Source organism: Neopelma chrysocephalum, unplaced genomic scaffold, assembly GCF_003984885.1.
Source record: "Neopelma chrysocephalum unplaced genomic scaffold, ASM398488v2 Primary Assembly neopelma1_147, whole genome shotgun sequence".
In the NCBI taxonomy this organism is placed as follows: Eukaryota; Metazoa; Chordata; class Aves; order Passeriformes; family Pipridae; genus Neopelma; species Neopelma chrysocephalum.
In genome coordinates this window covers 13,278,366-13,302,782 of record NW_020897809.1, presented here as the reverse complement: position 1 = coordinate 13,302,782, position 24,417 = coordinate 13,278,366, and the positions used below count along the sequence as shown (strand labels likewise).

Genomic DNA, 24,417 nt, shown 5'->3' with positions numbered 1-24,417 from the left:
TGACTTAACAGGCAACAACATCAGCCACACAACTGCTTCTGACAGGCAAGTTTGAAATATGGTACTGCCACGGTGAAAAGCTTAATTCAAGCACCAAATATTTATGTCCACTTCTGCCATTCTCCTCTCTCGGAAGGAAGCTGGGCAGCACTTTCAGCGGCACTAGATGGTTTGAGATCGCTCACAGTAGGACACAAATGACTCCTCCTCACAGGAACTGTCAAAGATAGACATAAAGCTGCTTCCAAAATCTCTTGCAAGACTTGGCTTAGAGATGTGAACTCAGGAGGGAGCAGAGTCATGGGACTACAGATACTTCAGCTGCCTGAAAGCCCAAAACCAGTTCAGGCAGACGGTTCGAAGCCACCTGTGCTCCCTTGCAAAGCCTATTTTACAGCCCAAGCACAATCACCCTGCCTTCCTACAGCCCAAGCAACAGCAACACAAGATTCACCAGAGCACTTTAACACAGTTTACTGTCAACTTGAAAGAGTGACATTAGAGGGGTAAAAGTATTTGTCCAACTTTATCTTCCTCCTGAGGTTGCCAAGCACGGCATGAGCCAGTGCCAGCTTCGATGGGCGGTCACGTACGTAGAGCCTGAGCAGGACTGTCAGTGACATTTCACAGGGGTTACTGACCCAGCCACTGTTCCAGTCTGCAGTAACCCCTGCTAGACCCAAATGACACAGTAATTAACTTTCAGGTCCCCGGTGCACTGCAAGATGGCTGAAAAAAAACAGTGGTTTAAACTTCACTGCATTTCCCATGGCAGGGAAGAGGCACAGAATACCCACCCTTCTCTCCAGAAGGGCCCTGACAGGTCAGACTACTGCTCAAATCACATCAACCATCACACATGCACAGGATTTGGAGATCCTGGGTATATTTCTAGAGCCCAAAACCAAGACAGTATGGACTTTGCTACACAAAATCCTCTGCGATGCCCTGAGGATGCACTTTCCACAGGTGAGGTGTCCTTCTCCACACCTGTTTTTTCTCAGGTTGCTCATCATCACTCACTTGTCAAATGTGAAGAACACAAATGGGACTGGGTAAAAATAACAGCATCTTTCACAGAAAACAAACAAAGGAGAAAACAGAAATCAGTTTTATACAAGATGTTGGGTTAAAAGTAATCAGAGTTAAGATTAAAACAGTAGGAGAGACAGCACACACTGACTTTAAAATAAAATTCCTTATTCTCAGCTTCCTAGGGATGCAGAGTTACCCACATATAGAATAGGATAGGTTGTTTGCTTGTCCAGACCTCAATAAATAAAATTCAAGTAGCTTCAAGTTTCCATGGCGAAAGCAGATTTTAATGCAGTAAATCTACTTTGCCCCTGCATCAACTTCTCTTAAGATGTCATGCAACACCGACTTTTCCCAGGTGAAAATTAAGTTAAAATAGGTTATTTTGCCCAAACTGTAAACAAAAAGTTTAAGAGTAGGAAAAACACCCAACCCGTTACTTTCATAAATTTTAAAACCTCATAGCCTGAACCCTGGTCTCATTTGTCACTTTGAGGTTTGTGAAGGGTTGCTCAAATTTATAGCATATGGACAGATTTTGGCCAAGATAACTTCTAGTGTTGAGGAATGTAATTGTTGGCACTTTGGGGCTAAGAAGGAGTTTGATTTACAAGTCTTTCCAATCCACAACGTTAGCTTGTGAGAATGAACTGGTGTTCAGAATATTGCCTGTGGGCTACTGAACTATTTATTTACAAAATTTCAACATTCAGCACTGAAATGCAGGAGAGGGAGAGAGATGTAAAGATGGCACCAGATCAAAATATATCAAGCACCCAAAAGCCACAGAAACAGTTGTATCCCTCTCTTTTTAAAATAAAACCTACTTTATAAACTCAAATGCAACTCTTGGGTTATTACAGAAAAAAATCTCATTTTGGGGGCACACTGCACATCAGAAGGACATCATGGAATAGTTTGGGTTGAAGGGCCCTTTAAAGGCCATCTGGTCCAACCTCTATATCTTGTTGCATACTTCTCCAAAGATACCTACACTTGTGGCATGCTTGTCTAGAGAAGATCCAGGTGAGAGACTGCTACATTCATGGTTCACATAATTACCTGGGACCTCTGGGGTTGGCAGCTCTCAGGGTCACTTACACAGCACATATCAAGAACTTGCCACTAATCACGACCCAAATGTGAAAACACAAGTGCACCAAACTCAACCAGTGCATGCTGGAACGGCTTTCAGCATCTACTGGAAAGCCTGCCTACCAAAACTTCTAAAGATGAATCAAAAAATAAGAGTGAAAATAATTTTGAAAGGACCGTTTATTTTAACAAACCACTTGTCAACACACTGGCTACAGCACAAAGGACACTTGTTCTGGAACGAGCCTGTTTGGAGGGGATTTGCTTTACAACAAACACACAGCGCCACCAGAAGAAGTTAGCAAGAGAATGAAGACTGTGTTAATTCAAACCAGTTTTACACTGTTAACATGCCCTGAGCTTCTACATGTCATAGTTAATAAAGAATTAGAACGACTTAGTTGGGCTCTATACCACTTTGCCTACAGCTGATGATGTCTCATGTCAGCCCCAATATGGAAGGCTCGGATAAGCACAAGAATAAAGCACTCCAGATACATCCATTTTATTCACATCACTAATATGATCATTAGACACAGCCTAAAATAATAATAAATCGCTGACTTCACTTAAGTGAAGGAAATGCAAGCTGGCTTACCACTGAACTCCTTGATTTTTATGCTTCCGTTCAACGAGCTGTGCTGTTATTTATGACTGTATTAAAACCTACTGAGTTATAATAAAACAGTTTCAGTACCTCAGAGTGCTTGATCATCATGTTCGCTAAGGTAAGATAATCCAAGTCACCTTCATGCAAACTCAACTGGCTCTCATCTGAAGCACTCTGCTAAATACCAGAATTGGAATTTTTTTGAGGACTTTGGCAAGCCACAAAGGTGGGTCACTCCTTGTGCAGGGCAGCAAGGCATTGCTCTAGAGGATAATTTATCCAGGGGCCAAAGTGGTGCCACAGAGCATCAAAACTGAAAGCCAACACTGTCAGGGTTACTTTGAATGATGCTGGCTCTTCCTAGGGAGTAGAGTGCTAATGTCCAACACTTCCATTAAGCAACATCACATCCTTTCTTTCCTGACATCTCACTCACAAAACAGGTGCCCCAGCAGACATCACAGTAGCCACAAGGGATGAAATGCAGCAACAGTAAAAATAAGCATGTTTATTCCACTCTAATTTTAAATCCAGAAATCACAATTAAAGTGGTTTAGTTAATTTTTAGCTAAAGGTATGTCACCATAATTCTGTAACAGGAAGATATATTTAAGGCAAATAGCCATTAGGCTGCACAACCTCAGCGCTACACCCCATGATCTTATTCCTACAACAGCCAGACAGTAGCTATCATTTGGCTCCCAGCAAAAAGTAAGGTTAGCACTGGCTCATTTATTAAACAAGGATGCCAATACTTCAGCCCTTTAAGATCTCAGGCCTTACATGCATAGAGACATGGCATCATCATCTATTTTATACTTACAAAAACAACATCCAGCCACTTGGCCGATTTTGTAACCTTCTCCACACCTGCTCCTCCATGTCTTCCCAAGACGAGCTGTTGAAAACCCTTCTCCTCGTGTTATTTCACATACAGCAGGCAAATAATTAGTTGCACTGTGAAATGAGAAACTCCTGCCTACATAAATGACCCTTGATCAGGCCAGAGGATGGGGCACTGGCAGGACCATCAACTGAAGCAATGAAATCTTGGACAAAATCCAAGTCAGCTGTCAGGAGCCCTGTTTATATTGCAGTTGTAATAAAAAACTGCACTCAGGTTCATTACTTCAACAGATATTGCACAAGCATGTTCCTTATCACAAAAACTTAAAGACTGTGAAAATAGGCTATATAAAGAGATAAGTCTAAAATTCTGCCATGATTTTCTTCCAGCATATACACAAACCTCTCACAGCAGCATTTGCAGCACATGAGCAAATATAAAACCTCCAGCTTGCAAGGGACTACAGGCTTGAAGTCCTCCTGCATGAAGTCCTACCAAGGCTGGGGTTAGGGCTCTTTCTGCAGGATTGGAATCACATTTTATTTCACGACATCAGGCAAATTTCACCTTTCCAAACATCTTACAAAAAACTCTTTTCAATGGTTTCATCTGAACTTCAAAGAAGCACAAGCCGTCGACTCACCAGGAGAGGCACATTCACAAAACACAAAGAAGAGTGTGTGTTATCATTCCAGTTCTCCAAAGGTTAGTTGCAAATATGAGTCATCAAGAAATTCAGAAGTAATAGTTTTGTCAGAAGATCAAAATGTCTTTTGAGAAAGAAATTCAGGGCCCCCAGGCTTGGTCTCAGAAGAATCCTATTTTAAACCGCACTTGACCCGCACTAATGTAACCCTTCAAGTGCTATTGCAAGAACAGAACTATGTTCACAAGGGGAAATAGGCAAAGTATCCTTCACTAAAGATTTCACATATTTATTTATGTAAAAAACCATGCATATCCTTTTAGCACTGAAAAAATACAAACATCATGACATGTATTTTACAAAATACCTCTCATCACTGGTTGATGACATACACAAGGTTTTAGCTACCCAAGAAATAGTATGGGAACATAACATAATTCAAGGCAGCCAGATGCTAGAGATGTAATTAGAGATTAGATGTGGATTAACTAGATTGTAACTCAGACTTCCCGACCTTCCTCACCCTTTTTTAAACCTCAAGTATAAACCCATTTTAGCATATTACTACCTTCCTAACAGGATGAAATATTTTTAGAGATCTTCAAAAATGCAAATAAGTTCACACTGAACATAATTTATTTCAAATTAAGTTTGAACAGATGAAAAGGAAAAGTTTAGGGTATTTTAACAGCTGCTAGGAGCCAGGGGAGATGCCAGTACATCCACCATAGCCAACAACGTGGTGTGAGATGTGAGACCCCATAGGAGAAAGGTTCAGAACACTATAATGCATTTCAAGCCAGTGGTGTCAGACCAGCTCTAGTCTGCTCTCACAGACTGAACTCCCAGTGGAGGCTGAATAACACAAGGTCTCCTCATTTAATTTTCTCTGGCAAGAATCTAATTAGTACTCATCAACCGCACTGGGCAAAAATAAGCTATATGTAATACATGGGGGCAACTGGGAATTTACTGCAAAATCACATTGCTGCTCCACGGTAAAGGCAGAGTTGGTCCAAGAAGGTGCCAGTGCTGGTGTCCAGCTACTTGTTCTTGCCCTGCCACATCAGCTCACTGCTCTCAGCCCTCAGTGACACAGGTACAGCTGCTTGCGGGTGATCAAAAACACTAAGCTGATTCTAAAAAACCAGTCACCTTTCCATAGCAGGGGAGTTGGACTAGGTGATGTTTAAGGTCCCTTCCAACCCAAATAATTCTAGGATTCCACAACTAACAGCCAAAGCTTCTTCTGATTTACTCCACAGTTGGTCTATTGCTTATGTACACCTGGCAGCAATAGCTTTTATTTTTTTTATTGAGGCACATTTTCTGGAACTGCAGCTACCAGAGAAGAATATGCAAAGTTGAATTAAGTATGTTCCTCTAATAGCTATCTGTCATTATTCCCTGGGTCCAGCAGCAGTCAGCACATTCCTCACTCCGCATCCAAAGCAGAGCATCCACACACTTTGTGCTCAGATCACGCAGAGCCATCGAGACACAACTCAGTCCTTGCAGCCTTTACCCAAAGTAGATAAATGGAATTAATATGTTTTCTTGGGGAAGGTGAAAGTTCAGAGAGAAGTGTTTTCTAAGGATAATCCTACAAACAGGCAGAAGCCCTGGCTGGAAGCTTTTTCCTCATTTCTTACAGGCCATTCTAAACAGTGACCCACAGAGAAAGCAGCACTTCACATGGAGCGACCACTTACTGCATAAGCAGCTCTCCAGAGCAGAAGGCACCACTTTTCTTCCCTCAATAAGCCAATGTATGAAAAGGATAAACTCTTTTGATAAGCCACAGTAGCATGATTAAATGCTATTTTTCTTTTTACACAGCAAACCATACAGGGCTGAACCCTTAAGGAATATATGAACTTTCATGTGAATGGAGCCCATTAACTGCCCTGCAATGAATGGTGCCTGTGGTCCAGAAATCATTTCCTTTTAGAGAGCAATGAGGACGGAAAGCTTACGACTGCTACACACAAGTGCTGACTCATTCAAGGTCATTTTACTCCCTCCCAATACAAACTGTTTCTTTGAGACAGGTATTTCAGCAGAGTATGGTTTTGGTGGGAGTCAGGAAGCAGAACTGTCAAACAGTCAAATTAATACTATGGTAAAATACTTTTAGACAGCTCAAAGGACGACTTTTCAATTAGTAAGTTATGATAATACAGATGACTGCCATAGTATTTCAAACAGAAGTCTCACTTCTCAGAATTTTCTGCTTAATAAGACAAGAACTAACTAACTTTAAAGCACTTCTATAATAAAGCAGGAATTAACTTTAAAGCAGTTCCTGAAATGCTAACACTGCTTCAACAGAACAGCCCTACTCTGCATGAGGCTGTAGAAGCACCAAAAGCAGCCCTACCCCCCCCAGTAAAAACAAGCTGTCTTGCCAAAAGCAGGTTTATCACTCAGCTGCTATCAGGACAGCCACGCTGGTTAAGGGTAGCAGCTCTCTGGATGGCTGATATGGGTAAACTGGAATAGGTCTTTCCAGAGAATATCACCCCCTCTAGACAGGTCTCCTGAAACCCAGAAGAAACAGAAACAATCCCACACACCTACAGAAAAAAAGCAGAGAAGTCACAGTCTTAGGTAGCTACAAGCAGTTGTCTTAAAGACAAAGTTTAGTGTGTTGTCTGCAGGCCCTTGGCAGGACCTTTATAAAGACCTGGGAAAGTCAAGATAGACTGTTCTCTACACCTCAGCCTTCAAATGTCTTCAAGTAAGAGACTATTTTTTAAGAAGAGAATATCCATTAGTTGCCAGTTTACATTTTGCTCTGAAAGAACAGGAAGTTTTAATTCACAGCCAACCACTACACCCGCAAACTGAATTTTGATGGTTTCAACCAGCAATTTCTTGGTAGCAGAATTTAAGGAAGGCAGCCTGAAATACAAGCTTAGACTCACCTTTCTTCACATACAAACTTCCTCCCAAATTAATGAATTATTTTTGATCCTAGGTCAGAATAATTTCTCTTTCAATCCATTACCAGCTTATTTTAATACAGCAGTTTTCTGGCAAGGTCTCTCATTATAACCAGGAAACAAAAAAAGAAAAGTCAGCGCTGGATGGGGAGGGAAAAACACTCTAAAGTTCACTCTTAGGATTTGCTGGAGCTTGCAGCAATGAACCCTTAGGCCCAGATTTATTAAAGATGCCCAACTGCTGCTGGGTGTCCAAGCTGAGCAGCAGCACTGATGTACTTCCAGCATCCGCAGCACTCGCGTGGCCTGTGACGCTTCCTGGGGAGTGGATCTGCCACTCTCCATGTTCACAAGGAGAGGACAGAGAGATAGACACAAGGAGCACATTGTTCCAAGAAAGAAAACCAGCTCTTTGAAACTTTGGTTTCTTTGAGCACGCAAGACACGCTCCTGCTGATGTCAATGTGCTCACTTGGAGAAACGACACAAATTCCAGCCAAGTCAGCGACAAAAATGCTGCCGTCAGAAGCCAGGGAGTCAAGTAGGTGGGTTGCCTGAAAGCAGCTCATGGCTTCTGCACTCTGTAAGTGTGCAGAAATACAGTAATATTTACTACTTGTTTTTCCAGAATGGCATCAAACACTATCCCAAATGATTTTTCTTTCACCAGCTGACATTTTCTACAAAAAATCATGATTTTTAGCACAGAGCAGAAGAGGGGTAGAATTTAACGCAGAACAGTTGTGTCTGACATAGTTTTGAGGATCTGGAATGTTCAATGGAAACACACTCCAATTTTATCGCTGAAGTCTTACTTGCTGAACAAGTTTATTACTTGTACAGCAGCAGCAGGTTAGTTTAAAAGAGGCAGCCTGCCTTTCATAGACTTTCTAGCAATACTTGGGTTTTGCATGCAGTAACTATCACATACGGTATTTTGCTTGGTTAATAATTTAAAGGCACCTCTAGGACATTAACTGACGAAAATATGATACAATAACACAAGCAAACAACACGTTTAGAATAATGTGTCAAAACTGTTTTTAACACACGAGTTTTAGCCTTCAGCAACTAAAGGAATAGTCAAGAAAGACAAATTCCCGGGCAGCTGAGAGCTTTCCCAAGGAATCCACAGACTCCTGGAATCTGTAATGCCATCTGCTGAGAGATCATGGAAGTGCAACACCCTGAATGACACAACCCAGATGAGTTATCAGTGCTTCCCTGCACTTCACCTGCCCGTTTAATTACTGTAATGTTGACACTGAAATGCTTTCTGTCATGCTGCTGGTGATCAACAGGAGAACAATCTGCTTGGATTATATAAGTTAAACAAGAATTTTCAAACAACTAGCTGGAACTTCAATTATTGATATCCAAGAAGTCTAGGATACTAATAAATATTGTCCATAATAAATAAGTAACAAGTAGGTACATAATAAATATTGTTCCGGTATATTAAGATAAGAATATGATGTGTGAAACCCAAACTATTATTTTGGCATGGACATTCTAACTTTACAAAAAATGTTATTAAACAGAGTTCTGTTTGTTGGGAGATTGTTTGAGTGTTTCTTTAGAAGATACTCAATTTTCTGCTCCACATCGTTACAAGCTGGAAGAAACATACCTAGTTCTAAGTCAATTTAAACTATAGAAGTTTATTAACAAGTTTCAAATTAATAAACAGGAGGGTAACTGGCATCCAGTGGCAGAGCTTCTGGTGACGACTTGCAGGGTTGAGCTGTTACCCCATCACCCCAGCAGCCTCTCTGTAAGTGTCTGCAGGCAGCAATTTATTTTCATACTTGGTAACAAAAGAATTACTGGCAGAGTAGTATTTCCACAAAGGCTATCACATCATTTTTTTTTTTATTTACTAATCTGCCAAGCATATAAAAGCAGACACGTGGTTTTGCTGGGTCTAACAAACACAAGTTCCTCCAGAATAAGCACCATCCCAGGGGATGCAAAGGGGATGTATGGAAGATGAGCAGGAGGATGTTTTTTTCTGAAAAATTCTGCCCCAAATGGTACTGATGAGGTACAAGTTCAGAAAAAGTGTTATGCAGCACTAGCAAGCCTACCCTAAGTGGAAGGCTAGCACAGCCTGCTTTTCCTCTAGCCCACAACAGTTTCAGAAGTGTTGCAATCCAACTCTAACATTAATTATTAAAGGAAGATTTACAGTAACAGTAACCTAATTCTTTAATTCAGACAGACTGACCCAACCAGCTCCACAGGGCAGCACATGTTAGTGCAACAAACTCAAGCTGGATGCTGCCACACTGAGATGTTCCCCCAGAAAAGTGCAAAGGCAGCAGTGTATTGATCCAGTGACAGCCTGAACATCTAATTTAATTTCCAAGTAATGCTATTCCCATCTATAAAGAAGAAGGAAGAATGCTGCATGACTGTTTTCCTAGAGAAATACAAACCAGATGAGTTCTGTCCTCAACTCAGGAACAAATTTGCACTAAAGAGATGGGTTAATAAAATGGATCATTTTGCTCAAAGAACAAGACATGTAGATGGCACTCACTTCTGAGAGACAAAGGGTTAAAACAGTTACCCATTTCCTCAACTGGACGACTACTACTATTGTAAAGTCCTTATTCAGCTGAATTCCATCAGGCCATGCTTTCTTAACACAATCTGACATGTACCTCTTCAAGATCTTGGATTTTTTTTCCCCCTCTCTGCTTCTCCATAGTAGACACTAGAAATAAATACACCCAAAAAGCCAAATGGTAATCCAAACAAAGTAATATTAAATTATCAAGCTGGGGAGACTTGATGACCAGACATAATAATTTCTTTTTATAAAAAACAAAACAAAACACACTTGCCAGGCCCTTTGCAGACAACACAATACTGGGTTTTGTTTCAAGTTCATAACTTGGCTCTTAAAGTAGTTGATAATGAACCAGCAGGCATTATTTTAAATCAACCAGTTTTATTAAATGAGCCAGAAAGGAAAGAGGCAGGGCTAATTACCAACATTCCTTGATGAATTACCTAGCGGTGTGTGGTAAATCTCCAGGCGTCTTTGTCTTTATCCCCAAATTTATCCCTTACTTATTTCTCAAGAGGTTAAAGGACATGGGGCTAATTAAGGAACCAATCCAATGACAGACAGAATCATTCAAGGTAAGGTTGGTTTTCACTCTTTCAAGCTTTTGCATCTCTGCCTGGTACTTCTTAATCTAATTTTTTTTTACTTTTTTTTTTAAATTACTGCTGGGGAGGGGGAGGAAAAGTGCTAATCTTGTCACGGTCAGGCAGGTTGAAATTGCCATGCAGTGCTGGGCAAAATGCTACATATTTGTAATTTAGCCAATAAGAAATTCCTTAAGCCTCTCTTGAATGGCAGGAATGTCTCCAGCTTGTCACTTTGAATTCATTCACTACACAGGTTCAGCATCTCGGGGAATAATGCTGCCAAGCTAGCTGAAGAACTGAAATATTTGTGAGGATACATAATACCCCAAGATTACTTTAAGCAGATCTAAGTTTTCACATTTAAAATTTAACGCCTGTCAAAGGTGTCAGCAGAGGCCCCCCCAGACGTCCCCCCAACTCCTCCACCTTCCAGTGCCCCATGTGGGCACTGTCTTCTGCCAAATTAAGCCAGGGACTCAACAACACAACTGTAACCAGCACTCACCTTCCTCATATGTCCTTGGCTCAACCAGGAAAGAGGAATAAGGTGGTTTTTAAACTCATGGCGACTGAAAAAGGACAGTACAAGCTGTTAAAACCTGTTAGCTGGTGGGCTGTGGAGCCTCATCAGTGCTTTTAATACCCACAACTGTGGTCACCTACAAATCTTTAGGAAGATTAACTCATCTTCTGCAAGTCCAAAACAGTCACTGACACATGGTAAACCAACCATTTTCCCAAGGTCTGGTAACTCAGCCAGCAGATAATACGTCTAGACCACACAAAAAAATAGTGCTTTGAAGCTGTAACAGACCAAACCTAGCAAGCTCTCCTTAATTTTGTGGATGTTTCCATGCCAGAGAGAAGACAGCAAATCCTTCAGACCACCAACTAGGGTAGAAGACTAAAAATTTCTAAAAAGGGGTCAAAGCTTGGACCTCCAGATGCCTTTTGTGTGAGTATATCCTGATTTTCTCTGTGCCAAAAACGTTATTCCAAACTACCAGGTAACTACTGTGAACTTGCAGGGCAAGAGCTCTAAGATAAGGAGCAGTTTCTCAGCTACCTTCCCACTCTGCTCACAGCATCCCTTGCCCAGGAAATGCCCTATCCCACTCCCAGCAGCAGCACAGTTTGTCCTACAACTTTGTATTTTGTGTCACAGGGACCACAGCTAAAGAAACAAGATGGAAAGATCAGACATCTTCATCAGCAACAATAATTTCTCTCAAGAGAAACGTCTGCAGCACGTTTGCATCCATAGGAAAAGGACATTTGGGACGAAGGGTGAAAGCAGTGTTTTGCACTAGCAGTTAAGCAGCCAGATACTTGCACACAGAAGTATGTTGCCCCCTTGAATTCCATGCATTTTTAATGTCTAATACCCTAGGTGTTAAGCAAGAGTTTACATTTTACCTCTGTTGCTGACCACAGAACTCAAGCACCAGTGCTTGTTTTGGAATAGCTTTCAACCCACTGAGCAAGCAAAAGTTCTAAGGCCTGAGAGATACTTTTACTTATGTGAAGGCTTAAGAGACAAGTCAGGGTTTAGTGGCTCTGTAGTTAAATGCAAGTTTTTCTTCCTGGAGAATTTGCTGAAGGCTTAAGGTACATATTCCAGTCACTGAGTTTAAGTAACCTTAGTTTAAATGTTGTATCTGTAGCTCAACAAGTCTCAGTCTGGCAAATCACTTGTCTAAGTTCTTGATTGCAAATACACACCATGCTTACCTAACAAACCCACACACACACTACTATCTACCATTGTCAGGTGAGATTAAATTACCTTTTAATCAGATAAGTGTGTCCACAAACACACATCTGCTGGAGCAGGCGCAACTGCTCATTCATCTCAACATCCCATTGTTCCTGTTCTTCAGAACTGTGAGATAAGTCCCCTATGCAATGAAGTTTTATGGTAATTATTGCACCAAGAACACTATTGCCAACTGCTGAGCCTTGCCTGCAAGGCAGGGCTGTGCTACCACCACAGGTCACTCTCTGGAACAAGCACACTGGAAAAGGACTAGAAGGAGGTATTTTTTTGATATATGTCTGTAGTCATTAACATCACTCAGAAGACATGCTTGGCATTTAAAAAATGAAGAAATACAGGGTATCTGATGCAAAGAGCTTATCATGGTGGCACATTTAGAATCTGAATGAGTAACAACATGAGGGTGAAGGCGGGAGGCCAGGCTGGTTGCCTGCACTCTTCCAAGCAGTACAGCATTGGCTTTCCCTCGGAAAAAGATGTTGTAAGGGGAAAGATGAGCACAAACTGTAGTAATGAGATGGCACCGAGGAAGAGGAAAATGGTCCTACTCTGGTATCAGCAGGGATCAACCCACAATACTGCCATGAGATGGGGAAAAGCTCTTGGGATAATAAAGCAAGAGAGGAAGTAGTAAACGGTATCTGGCTCCAGGCTTTGAAAAGAAGAGGTTTCACCTTGTTTAGAACAAGGAAGAAGGGCCACAATGACAAGAGGCAGCAATAAAGAGCTGCAACTCTAGCACCAAAAGAGCAGATAACATCTCCCATGAAGACACCAACCCAGCCAGTGTAGCAGGGGGACTCCAAAGTGGAAGCCTTAGTGGCAGATAACTTTTTAAGTACCCAGCATATTATAAACATTGTTGTATCCAAATAAACTATTAACAATCCCCTAATTACAAATATTTAAAATGTTTTTGCAGCCTATGTTTCCATACATAAGGTTTTATATATGTATATATATGTATAAAATATACACGTGTATATTTGGGGGTGAACTGCCCTGTTAGCAAGGGCAGGAGTATGCACAGACACAGATTCTACATCCAGGGAGGAGAGATCTCAATATCTAGATCACCAAAGCAGGACTCACTTCGTTCAGATCCCCTGGAGCAAGGGAACTGTTTTCTTACTCTCCAGGAACAAAGAAAAAGGAGATGTTAGCATCCTGTAATGGACCTGTTACATCATCTGCTGGTCAGGAGACCTAATTTTACCTTATCACCTGCAAAGTATTTATGCAGAGTTCAAAAGACATCTGCACCACTGCAGGTTCTCACTCCAGCCCTTGGGGCTGTGCTGTGCAGCAGCATCCAACATGGCACTCTCAGACAAGCATCTCCCACCTGTGCCAAATAGAAGCCACATTCTTAAAACCCAAATGGCAGACAAAGAGGGAGGAAAAGATATGAGAAGTCCATCTGAGTTCTTATTGTGCTATTCATTTGGTTTGAGAACACTCAGGAGGGAGGGGATGTACACCAACCGCATGCTGTGAGCACTGGCATCCAGCAGCAGAGACAGGGACCTGCAATCCATCCACAGTTTAGGTTCCACCAACCAGTGACCTGGTGCAGCACATTCAAAACACAGCAGCAAGTGTCACCTCCACGCACCAGCTGGGAGACGTCACCAACTAACATGGAAGGACAGAGGGAAGAAATGTTCACCCTCAATTTTCCACCTTCCATCTGCTTAGTGAGACATGCAGAGGGCTGGATGTCAGCTGCCCACCAGTAATGTTTTCAATCCTACAAGAACTGGTAATATTTTCAGTGGAACTGATTTGCAAATCTGTGGGCCGATGCTGGCCCTGAGCCTCCTTTGCTGCCTCCTGAGGATGCTCTTGTGCTTCTTCTCCCATGGAGGACACAAGCCTGCTCACTCTAATTACAGTTCCTGCAATGCTACACTGTGTTTTGGGCAGGCAGGTCCAAAGTACTTAGGGGATTGTGTCATGCTTGATCTGAACAGCAAACTTGATCCAGAAATCAGATAAAGCAATACAAACCACACAGCATAGCTACAATTCAATTTCTGTAATCTCTCTCCATGAGTAGACAGATGAGTCCCTACTCTGAATTTCTGCAGTAAGTTTACTTTCTGGATCACTGCACATTCTGTAAATATAACAACTTTGGTACAAGTGGCCTTATTAAAAAAAAATAAACACAACAACCTTCAAAGGCAAGCCTTAATCAACATCTTGGGTCTGGCTACTTCTATCAGCAGAACTCCTCAAGGACTAACCCAAAAAACAAGTAGAGGATCCTTCAGTCTTGCTTATGAGAGTAAGTCCTGATGGTTGGTAATTTTAGCCTTCAGAATCATTCCTTGTTTTTTTTCCCCCCCTGGATCTTTTAGGTATTTTAGATGAAGGAAAATCCTTTTTCTTTTGTGGCTCTTAAAAATGTGTAAAGGGTGATAAGCCCCAAACCCAAATTGCTACAGTGCAGCTTTGGTGAGGATGCCAGAGGGACGTTATGTAAAACTCTGATCATACAAGTCAGCTTTCTTCTCTGCTGAACAATGAAATCCTAAAATCAGCTGCCTGGACTGACACAGAAGATTGAAAACTATCCTACAGACGAAGCCAGGGTATCACTGCCTATCAGAAAGGCAGGGAGTTGTCCTGCTGCTGCCAGGAACTTGGGAGGTGGGAGACCACTCACTTTACAGGAATCCTGAAAGTTGCTTGGTAGGAGACAGAGAGTAAGCAGGGCAGGAATAAAAGACATGAAAAGCAGAAACAAGCAACTCTATCACATCAACTGGAGATGCTCCCTAAATAACTGTCAACAGGCAGCTGGTAGGACTGCAGCAGGAACACTAATTCAGTAATATCAAGTGTAAAGACAGGAACAGATATAGTCCAAGACAGCTCAATGGAAGCTGATTGACAGACCAGCCTCACTACAGACAAAGAGCATATTCTCTACAAGCTCACCACCTTAAACAAATTTATTTCCACAGGGTATGGGATTAATAACAGTATTGTTTTGCAAATAGATTACTGAGGAGCAACAGGACTAACCTACCATCAGGCCTCAGTGACTGCACGACCTCCTCAAGTCCTGGGCTAACCCTGCCTATAGAAATGCAGCAACTGGCTCCCAGAGATCAGCTCTGGAACACTGAAGTTGAGATCTGCAGCAGTGCTTCTGCTCCAACAGATAAGAAGTCCAACCAGACAAGAGAATAACTTCAAACACCACCAACAAAAAGAACAGCTTCTTAATACCCATTAAATATACACTAAATATAAACTAAAAGATACCAGGATGGAAGAAGTATGATGACATCTTAAGATGAACTCTTTGAAAAGAAGTTAATCCTTTTAAATAAAAACATAAGTTTATTTTGTACCTCAGGAACAGATCCAACACTGATAGGACTTGGAACTACTCAAATGATCAACATTTTAAGTTACATACTCTTTTTTCCAAGGCAGTGCAAGAAGCTGAATTGCAGCAGAAGGAAAGAATCCCTGGTGACATCCATCTGTAGATTTGGTCCTTAACTACCAACAGGAGATGGATGAGAAGGTGCTGCTCCCAGTCCACCTCTTAATTAGACTGCAGGAAGCAATGCAAAATTTGAATTCCAACAGGTCATTTCCTACCTTGCCAAGCCACATTACTTGGCAGAGAAGTGATGCAATAAGAAGTCATTACTCAAGAAAATGAAATCCCATTTATTCACATGGCCTTGAGCATACTAAGTTATGCAATTTGGAGATTCCTATGCAATGTGACATAGATTTGTATGTATTTCTCTTTCTGTGTTGTTTCTAAATGAACATCTTGAAAACAAACATAAAATCCAAGCTCATTAACACATTTGGCTTCTTTTTAAACTAGTCATTCCGAATTACCATCCTCAGATATGCAAGTATTCTTCTTCTTCTCACACTGTGAGATATGGGTGAAAGGGCAAGTCACACAATACAATTAAAAACACAAAACATCAAGAAATTCAAGGGGCTTAGAGTGGGGTTTCTTGATACAAAGTTCCAAAACAAACAAACAACCAACAAAAACAGCTACTACATTTGGTCTTGTTTGTGAAATAATATTCAAAAAGACCTTGTTTAAACAAAGTTGCTTTGCAGATTAACATTTCTGAAAGTGTAAAAATCCCCTTTTCGTCTATCTCATTCTTTAAGGTCACTAAATCCAGACCATCTGGATAATAAAGTTACCAACTTAGTTCTCTATTTATCTAATTAAAACTTCTGTACAGCTCATATGGAAAATTTGTCTACAGCTAAAAAACAACTGAAGTGTAAAAAGCAGCTGCAGGGAAATGATGTCACTGCAGGCAGAGCTGCCTGTCAGCACACTGGCACCAGGAAGATCCTGAGTTATTGTTAATCTCAGCTTTTGAGCCAAGTATCCTATTTGGAAAAACAAAACAAAACAAAAAAAAGAAAAACAAAACAATCCTCCCTCCCCCCCAAAAAAACCCCAACCAAACAAACACAAAATTATATGGGCCTTTTAGCCAAATCCTACTCTCATTGAAGCATCAGTGGTAAATTTTCAGGTAGATCATGACTTCAAGACTGGTATTTTGTATCAATTTTTTTGTACAATTTTATCAGTAAGGATAAAAAGATGAACCTTTCCCCCATCAAAAACACAAGCAGCAAAACTGTGCAAAGCAGACTCTTTTCTTTCACACACAGAGACCAAGAGGACTTGGTTTTGATAATTTTGATTGTTACATATGAAAATGTAGGTGATGAAAAGATGGACATCTTTTCAGTCCAGCAGGTAGCTCATATTTCCACAACCATCACAATTCTGCTGCCAATGGGTAGTTGTTGCCAGTAATTACTTCTATTTTACAAGCCAGTTAAGGATATATTCTCATAATTTTTTGCTCTATAGGGTCATGCACTCTGTTATGTGGGCCAAAGACAAGTGCAAGAGAGGTGTTCTCCCTCTTTCCAGGAGATCCTTCTCCATCAGAAGGAAACAGGGAATAGACACTACCTTTGGAATCCTAAAGGACAAGGATTCAAGTGCTTTGGGTGAAGTTCCCAAGCAATGCTCTAGCAGGTTACAGCTCTGCATCCAGATCTGTGACAAGCCAATTCCCAGTATAACCCATTTGCAATAACTGAGCATCACCTTCCACCTGCAGTGTCTTCTGTCCCTCAGAAATCAAGGACTGCTTCCCCTCCACTCTTACAGAAAGAGGCATTTGCAAAATGAACAATAAAGACAACTGCCAATGCTTCTTTAAGATGTTACACTCCTTCCTTATCAGTAAAATATCATTAGAAAATAAACGCTTCCCTACAAATTTTGACAGAGGTTTAAAAAATACCCTAAAATTCATGTCACAACATATTAGGATGAAAGGATGTAAAAAACGTAATATATGCTTATTTAACTAGGTGCATTCCAAACAAGACACTATTTCATAGCACATACACTTCTGCTAGATCTGAATTATAACACTGCCATAACCTGGAAACAAGTTTAACAAATTGTTATACACAAACATTGTGAGTAATGCACTGATGTTAGAGAAAACAGCTCTTCCCAGACAATTTCAGATCCTTATACATATTTCTATACACATGCACACATGCTTAAGAGTATATAATATTTAATTTTTAATGGAAATGTGTGTGTATATATATCTAGAATTCAAAGTTCAACTGCTACCTCTTTGTATGACCCTGATGTCCCAACTAAGTGTTAGTTTTGGCGCTGTAGACTCAATAAATAAAGCGACCCTATATTTTCTCCACAAACCCGTCACACAGACTGCCTCAAAATCCTGAGCCTGCAAGTCTATTTTAAAACTAAAATAAACTATTTTAAATAAACTGACTATTTAAAAACTAAAATCTTTGACAACGTATCGTTGATATATAACAGCAATGAGCAAACTACGAGTGGTTTGTAACCAAGCTCAATTAACTTACGTGGTGAGAACACACTCCCTGACTGAAAGCGGTTACTAAACATCAAACTGTAATAAAAAGATTCAGCAGTAATGCAGAATACGCTCTTCAAAACCAGTGAAAAATGTATTTTCATGAAATATGTGAGTAAACTTCTCCAAAACATCTCTCATTGTTTTACTCGCACTTTTCATGTCACTTCAGCCCACTTGAACTTAAGCGGTGCGTGAAATTATCTCTTTTCTTATAGCTGTTCACGTTTTTCCCTGAGTAATTAGCAAGCTACATCCCCTTTGACAGAGGGACACTAACAAGCTCCTACAGTTTCCAGTAGGACAAGGAATCCAAAGCTACTAATAGCAAACAAGTCATTTAAACAAAAAAGGATTACAAAGACTGGTTGCAAGAGGCTGGAAACTCACCCATATTTCAGATTAAGGCTTTCTGAGGAGCTCTTTTGTAAAGAGTTTTGACTCCATCTTACAAAAATATTTCATTGTTTTCTTTTAAAAACCAAAATATTGGTTTGAATATCTACTAATAACTTCTTTTTGAAAATAATTACATACTAGAAAGACTGAGAAGTGTTTTCCAAAGGGAAAATGAAGGAAACATTCGTTTTGTAACAAAACCCCCCTCCGGACATCTCACAGTTCAAAGAAAAGAAAAAGTTACACAAACTTTTTAAAAAAGGTTTTTCCATTCTTTGCTATCAGGACACCAAAACAAGCTGCGAGTCAAGCCAGAACGTGGAATATTTGCAAAATTTCCTTGCCAAAAACCCCCGGAACCACGCAAATAAAGAACGTTCGGATGAGCGCAAGCTCCTGAGAGGAAAGGCAGAGCGTACCTTGAGGACCTCCATGGGCACCTGGGTGGCGGGGGGCAGGCTGGTGGGCACGCTCACGTTGATGGCAGGGGTCTGGCTCACGGGCACCCGCTGCTGCATGAACTGGGCTGCTTGCTGCTTCTGCTGCTGCTCCCGACGCTCCTGCTCCTGCATCTGCTCACGCATGAGCTGCTGTCGTAGCAGGATTCGTGAGGTCATGCTGGAGGAGCTTAAGGGAGGCTTGGAAGCGCCAGGATGCTCGGAATTGCTGTGGGAAGACCAGAGAAAGACAGCTCAGCTTCCACCAAGCGGGATGGTGGCTCCAGCGGTCGGAGCCCGGGGAGTTGGACCGGGGTGTGGGTGAGGACACGACGCACCGCGCGAGGGGGAACGCGGAGCCGACCTACTTGAGGTACTTAGCGGCCACATTAGGCTGCCTTAACTTCACTGCAGCCAACCACTTCCAAACGCCAACATCCAGCTGTAAAGAGCTATTTGCTCTTTCAAATTTTGCACCAACCGCCCACAAGAAAAAACAAATGCTTTTATAGACAGGGGCAGGCACTCGTGTTCCTTTTTCTTAAAATAAGTAATAAAGGGATGCCTGCAACAAGTCTAATGATAGGTGTAGATAATACTCCAGGTCTAGCTCAAAAATAAATAAATAAATAAAGTAAATCTACCTCTCCCACGAAAACACAACATAACAAAGTTCACTTATTTTTGCGAAATACTAGTTTGGGGTTGGATTTGCTGGAGGTGACACACTTCAGAGCCAGAAACCAGACCTCTACAAAAAAAAACTCAACTCCCACTCCAGGCCTACCAGCATCTTCCAAGCAGAATGACATTCAAGAACAGGCAGAATAAACAACAGTAACAGTTTTATTCCAGTCATACTTTATAAAGAGCAACAGGTTGGCACACAGCACTGCTTTAACACCTAAGGGCTACTTCTACGCCATTGGCAGAGCCTGGGACAGACCACTGGACTTTGCCATGGACTGCAGGGACACCTTTTGAAGCAACTCATCCTTTTCTTAGCCCTCAGAACTGAAATTCATTCCTGTAGCGTAAGGCAGAACAATTAGGGTATGCAAATACCAATCTGCACATCCTTCAAGGGAAGGATGTTGGAAGTGGGGAAGAATACATGACTCCATATAAGAAAGAGCTACAATGCACATAACTCAGCATATTTGGGTTCAGATTTTGCTGGCTGCCATCAGCCCATGGAAGGACAGGGCTCATTAGGGTGTCATGATGTGGGGCCATGCCAGCAGTAACCCTCCCACTCTAGGAGGAGGCTACTCTTGAAAACCCCACCTCTGGCTCCAGTGCTTTGGTGGTACCTGCAGGATGCTGGCAGGACACAGGAGTCTGGGAGCCAACATCCCTTCCAGGTCTTGCTCGGAGGCCGCGGGCATCGAGCGCTGCTTGTGCTTGGGCAACTGGAGCCAGCACTGTTGGAAGTTTTGCAGCTTTGTTTAGGACTGATGTTGAACACAGTTCAGGGTAGAAACAAAAAAAAAAAAAAAAAGGAAAACCCACACTTACTGCCCCAAGAGACCAAACTCTGCTCTTCCAGAGCACACATTTTGGGGGCAGGGAGGCAGGGGACCATCTTGCTATTTAAGACCTGTCAGGTTGAAACATTCACAGAGACACTGATCCTTTTGATAAAACAAGAGAAAACCTTTGTGGTGAAACTAATGCAGCTGCGGAATAATCGTACTAATTAGCTGCTCAAGACAAGTCATTGACTGTGATACTTGTAAAAAACACTCCCTTTTTCAATTAAGGGTGAAGCATTCTCACATCTAAACCCAGCAGCTTGTTTTCTGGCTGCACATCTGAACCACTTTTGCATTAGAGGAGACACTTTATTTCCATGACTATGATAGTTAGAGATCAGTGGCCTTCCAATTTTTTTGATTACACATTCCGAACAGGAATGTTTGAGCATGCCCTCCCAATATATGTATATTTATTTATTTATGAATTGTATACAAGTATTACTAAAGTGATAATATTTTCCTCCTGCCCACCACTGTGCATTCCACTATGGAGACCACTGTAATACCTGAGCAAAAAAAGGCACTCAAATGCTGTTTTCAAGGAAGGATTCATTGTCCTCATGTTGAAGAAAAGCGAATTATGTATCACACTGAACAGTGTTCTCATTTGTGTGCTACTGGCATTTTTTAAAAGATATTTAATGCTGCAAAATTGGTAACCCAGCAGTTCCTCCCACCTTCTTTCATTTTGAACTGTTTCTCCGCCAACCAAAGCCAAGTGTGCTGGAAACCATCTCAGAAGAACCTTCCCATGTACTGAAATTTTGGGGAATGCGAGGGAGAAGGAAGGAGAAATAATTTCCACTGCATTTCAAACAGCCCCTGCCAGGAACCTGATCTCACTCACACAATTATTGTACCTGCTCAGACCAACAACCATCCCTCCAGCTTCCTGCCGGTGATTCAGGGCTCTACCATTGATTTAAAATTGTCAACAAAAGCTTCAAGTATCGTGACTTTGAAAGAGACAACAGTCCCAGAAAATGCTGCTCTGCCAAATTCTTCCCCAAAGGGCAGAGACACTTCCAGGTTTTATTTCTTCTGCAATTCTGCTCAGTATTTTACATGGTATAGAGTCCCACAAGCCCTGAACACAGGCAGTGCTGGTAGGCACGTGCTGCCAGATTGCAGTTACTGCCAAAGAATTACGGAATTGTTTAGGTTGGAAAAGATCTCCAAGATCATCAAGTCCAACCGTTAACCCAGCACTGCCAAGTTCACCACTAAACTCTGTCCCAAAGAGCCACATCCACATGTCTTTGGTGACTCAACCACTTCCCTGGACAGCCTGTTTCAGTACTTGACAATCCTTCTGGTGAAGAAATTTTTCCTAATATTCAATCTAAGCCTCCCCTCACACAAGTTGAGGCCATCTCCTCTTATCCTATCCCTTGTTACCTGGGAAAAAGAGACGGGCACCCAACGATCACACCATCAACGCAGGTGAGTTTGAATGCCCGGCTTCCCTTCTCCACCGTGTCTGCTCCTCTTCTCAAGCACAGAACACTCCGATGTTGAATAGAAGATAGTCTGGGTTTCATCACCATATACCCTCCACAGAGCAAACGGTAGGTTCGCCAGAAACTCACTTTTCCAATCAAAGAAGCGATTAAAGACTTGTTATTTCAAAGTCTTCATCGGGAGAATTTTGAAAATGCATCTTTTTAAAGCTTCTTGACCTCTACATGCTGCCTCACAGGCAGATCCCCTCCCATGATCAAGCTCTGTGCCATGTGCCACAGTACAACCCAGAACTGGACATGTGGGTTCAAAACTCCCATCCATGAACTGATTCACCCCCAGATCATGCAGAGCTGGTAACAGAGCCCACACACGCAGCTGATACACGATGTGATTTAGATACTTCCTGCAAACAGTTTATGGAAACCATCTAATTGCAATAAATGAAACCGACTCATCCCTTTAATTGACACATGATTAAACCAGTTATCCATTAGCAGTCTAATAAGCACAGTGTAATACAGACTGGGAGTTATTAGTTATGTGTCATGTGCCAATCCAATTAATCCTGAAGTGATAACATTTTATTAAATAAGTTTAAATTACATATCCTTTGCACAGATGCCTGGGAAATGTTAGTTACTGCACATGAATTATAACACAGGTGGCTGTTGCATAATAAAAGGCAACTGATCAGATTAAAATCAAGTTTGATTTTGTTGCCATCGACTCCAGAGATTACAGAGACCATACCTCTTACAGCCTAATCTACCTTCCCAGATCTGTACTGATTATTTTATCTGCCTCCTTGGGTAAAAAGACAAACTCATCTTTTGTTGGCCAGTTTTGTTTTCAGATTCCTATAAATTGATCAAACCAGCTCTCTGGTTCACATACATTATTTAAATGAGTTGTCTGGTTCACAAGTATTATTTTGCAACAGCTACATATTTGTTAAGAAACTTCTCTGGTGATTTTGAACTGGAAAAAATATTTAACTCATCTTTGCTTTTAACTGTTGTTTAAAAATTATTTCAGAAAAAAAAGATAAGCCTCCAATGTAAGGTTTCTTAGACAAATTACAATAATTAAAGCACAGATAAACCCCTCAAAACCCAAGCTTCCTCAACCAGAGATGAACAGGAGTCAAACAAAGAAAAATAAGAAAAAAAAAAGCCCACTTGCTTTGGGCAGGATGTACTACCCTGCTCTAAACAGAGAAATGGCACACAAGAGGGAGGCTGCTGCTCTCCTCCATTCATGCCAACTGTTTGTTAATGGGGTAGTCCACAGAGAAATCAGCCAAGTAAAGCAGATTTAGCACCTCAGGAAATCCACTGAGCTGTACCAGATCTCAGAAGAAATAACACGGGATTTAAACCCTTGTGTTAATTTCTTACCCTTATCTCATTCATAATTATTTATAGAGAAAAGAAAGGCATCCACATTTAAGTATCCAACATTAGTATAAAACAATCTTGATCTTTAAAGCAAGCAGATGAGAGGTTGCCAATGCTACAACTCAAATACTTGGCTGGACCTCCAGAAGGCATTTTCAGAAGAGACCACCCCACAGCTCCCCTTCCAACACCCCTCCTGTTCCACAACCACTAGAGTTTCCTCAAAAATTAAGTTGATTTGTCCAAATTCTGTTTTCAACCTCTCTACCAAGCAGTAAAACGTCAAGTAACTTTTTATTTCCTGTTCTAAATGTGTAGCTGAGGCAACAATGCTTGCAGCAGCATCTAACTTGCCAGCAAGCACCACTGTTTGCCTCAGAGAGGGGTGACAGAAAAGGGAATACCAAAAGAAAAAAATAAATGCAAAGAGGACCCAGATTATACACACCCCCCCACCCCCCCAAAAAATTATAATACAAAATGCAGAAAATCCACAAAGAACAAAAATACTCTACACAATCCCTTCTCCCCCATCCTCAGCCAAGGTAAGGGATTCCAACTACTACAGCATTTTCCCTGGAGCACTTTGTACTTCATTCCTAACATTTAATAATTGATTGTGGGTTACAGCGACGCTCCACTCACCGCGCCAACTGCCTGGCACTGCTCGAAGTATCAGTGCAGAAAAAACCAAGCCCAAGAGTTGGCACCTTTGTATGTCCTGACTTGCCAAGGACAGAGCAGTTACAAAAACGGCGTGGAGACCTTTATCAGACTTTTTAATGAAGCCAGGACTATGTTTCAGGCTTCTACATGAAAGGTTTCTGCACTTGAAGGTTACATGTTTAAAGAGACAGGCTGCATCTGCTCCTTCATCAAGGTAGATGTTTTCTGTCCCTCGACTGCTTTTGCATCCTGACCTGCACCGGCTCAGAGCTGCTCTCCTGCTGCAGCACTGCTCACCCCACACTATGGGCTGCACCCACAGAATGCCTCACAGTCCAAAAGGCATCCATCCATCCATCTCCCTGAATGCATTGTGTGCACCTGGTTGGGTGGGGAAGGAAGGAAAAACCCTGCAATATCGACCACGCAGACCTACTACCAAGGAGCT

The 24,417-nt window shown here is 41.6% G+C and overlaps 1 protein-coding gene across 5 annotated transcripts in view; it reads right to left on the bottom strand.

Moving 5' to 3' along the window:
* MITF (melanocyte inducing transcription factor) overlaps window positions 1-24,417 on the bottom strand; it is a 104,092-nt gene that overhangs the window by 27,836 nt on the left and 51,839 nt on the right. For 4 of the 5 annotated variants that reach the window (XM_027700365.1, XM_027700363.1, XM_027700362.1 and 1 more), the window contains exon 2: window positions 18,887-19,133. In XM_027700365.1, the coding sequence (XP_027556166.1) occupies window positions 18,887-19,133 (247 nt within the window). Of the gene's footprint in view, window positions 1-3,563; window positions 3,696-18,886; window positions 19,134-24,417 lie in introns of those variants that run through there. The other variant, XM_027700366.1, reaches the window with a different exon arrangement.